This window comes from Poecilia latipinna, unplaced genomic scaffold (assembly GCF_001443285.1).
Source record: "Poecilia latipinna isolate Pla-1442-1.1 unplaced genomic scaffold, P_latipinna-1.0 Scaffold1195, whole genome shotgun sequence".
Classification (NCBI taxonomy): Eukaryota; Metazoa; Chordata; class Actinopteri; order Cyprinodontiformes; family Poeciliidae; genus Poecilia; species Poecilia latipinna.
In genome coordinates, this window is record NW_015113811.1 from 209,816 (window position 1) to 211,785 (window position 1,970).

The 1,970-nt window shown below is 40.2% G+C and overlaps 1 protein-coding gene across 1 annotated transcript in view; it reads right to left on the reverse strand.

The window, feature by feature from the left end:
• Positions 1–689, reverse strand: part of LOC106960554 (E3 ubiquitin/ISG15 ligase TRIM25-like) — a 24,203-nt gene extending 23,514 nt beyond the window's left edge. Inside the window, exon 1 of the mRNA XM_015053694.1 lies at positions 1–689. Coding sequence (XP_014909180.1) covers positions 1–649 — 649 coding nt within the window. The 5' untranslated portion in view covers positions 650–689.
• Between the last annotated feature and the right edge of the window lie 1,281 nt (positions 690–1,970).

Consider the following 1,970-nt stretch of genomic DNA (forward strand, 5'->3'; position numbering starts at 1 on the left):
TCACATCTTTCTCCTGGTCCTGGATTCTCTGCTGGATGTTTCCTCGTCTCTCCTCCAGCTCTCTCTGCCTCTCAGTCCTTTCTGCTGCAGCTGACACTGTTTCATGGCCTTTATGTTCATCCATAGTGCAGAGATAGCAGATACACTTCTGATCAGTGCGGCAGAAGACCTCCAACAACTTATTGTGCTTAGAGCAGATGTTCTCCTGGAACTTCTTGGACGGCTCCACCAGCTTGTGTTTCTTAAATGCAGCTGAATCATAATGAGGCTGAAGGTGTTTCTCACAGAAAGAGGCCAGACAGACTAAACAGGACTTGATGGCTTTCAGTTTTCTTCCAGTGCAGGAATCACAGGCCACATCTTCAGGTCCAGCATAACAGTGGTCAGCAGGAGCAGCTTGGAGTCCAGTCTTCTTCAGCTGCTCCACTAAAGCTGCTAGCATGGTGTTTTTCTTCAAAACAGGCCTTGGTATGAATGTCTCTCTGCACTGAGGGCAGCTGTGGATTCGTTTCTGATCCTCTTCATCCCAGTGACCTTTAATGCAGGTCATACAGTAGCTGTGTCCACAGGGAGTCGTCACCGGATCCGTCAGTAGATCCAGACAGATGGAACAGGAAAAAGTCTCTTGGTCGAAGTGACTCTGCTCCATTTCTGCTCTGTCAGTGACTGTCTGTGTTTCTCTTCCTCAAAATAGAAACTGGTTTAACTGAATCTAAGACTCATGCTTTAGTGCAGAGAAGCTGCAGCCAATCAGGTTCACCCAAAGCAGATCTTGGTTACGTCAAACCTCAAAGTTCAGATCATGACATAATCCTGCCAATGTTACACTCAAAGTTTTATCAGATCATGAGGTTTAATTTCGTAAAAAAAAAAAAAATTCAATAATGGATACAAATAGGCCCAACTGTTTATGAGAACTATTCTGAATAAAGGAAACATGTTTATAAAGAAATATTGGTAAGACTTTATTTGAAGGGGGGTGAATAAGACTGATATGACACTATCATGAACATGACATTACACCTGTCATGAACATGAATACGTCTTCATGAATATTTATGACTGTTGTCGTAAAGTGTCATTCGGTAAATCATGACACTTTTAATACAACGTTGACATTATTCAAAATGTCTTTGTTCTGACAATTTGACATTAATCTAGACAAAAATGTCTTCGTTATGACATCTTGACATTAACCAAGAATCATATGTCATAAATATGTCATAATAGTAGTCATATGATTTAATTATTACACTATCAAAAGTTTTAACAGAACAGCGATTAATATTCCCACAACCTGAAATAAACCGAAACAAGTAGGACCAACAATAAAGATTTCATTAAGCTTTATTACACTGTCAAATGATTTAATCAGTCGATAATTTATTTTACATCAAGTAAAGTGGAACAAGTAGTAACAGTTATGAAAATGTCATTAAGTCTTATTACAGTGCCATTAATAGTACTCACCTCAAGTGAAACAAGTAGCAACAGTTATGAAGATGTCATTAAGTGTCATTACAGTGCCATTCATATTAACTCTTCAAGTAAAATGAAATTAGTAGCAACAATTATAAAGATGCCATTTAGTGTTATTACAGTGTCAAATGCTATCCTAACAGAGTCACTGATATTAAGTCTTACCTCAAGTGAAGTGAAACACACTGGGCTATTTATAACTACCATCATAGCTGTAGAACAAACCCTTTGTACATTGGAATAAAACAAAAGATAACTTGTTCTGGATTTAACTCCTCAGTCCCACCAACATGCCTTCTGTTGAGAAAGCTGAGCCTGGGGACTCTGGGTTAGGCTCTCCAATCTCTGGGGACGAGGTCGCCGAGGTGGTCAAAAAGTTCCTCGGTGGCAGGTCCCCTGGGGTGGATGAGATCCGCCCGGAGTTCCTTAAGGCTCTGGATATTGTAGGTATGTGTTGGCTCACGCGACTCTGCAATATCGCATGGACATCG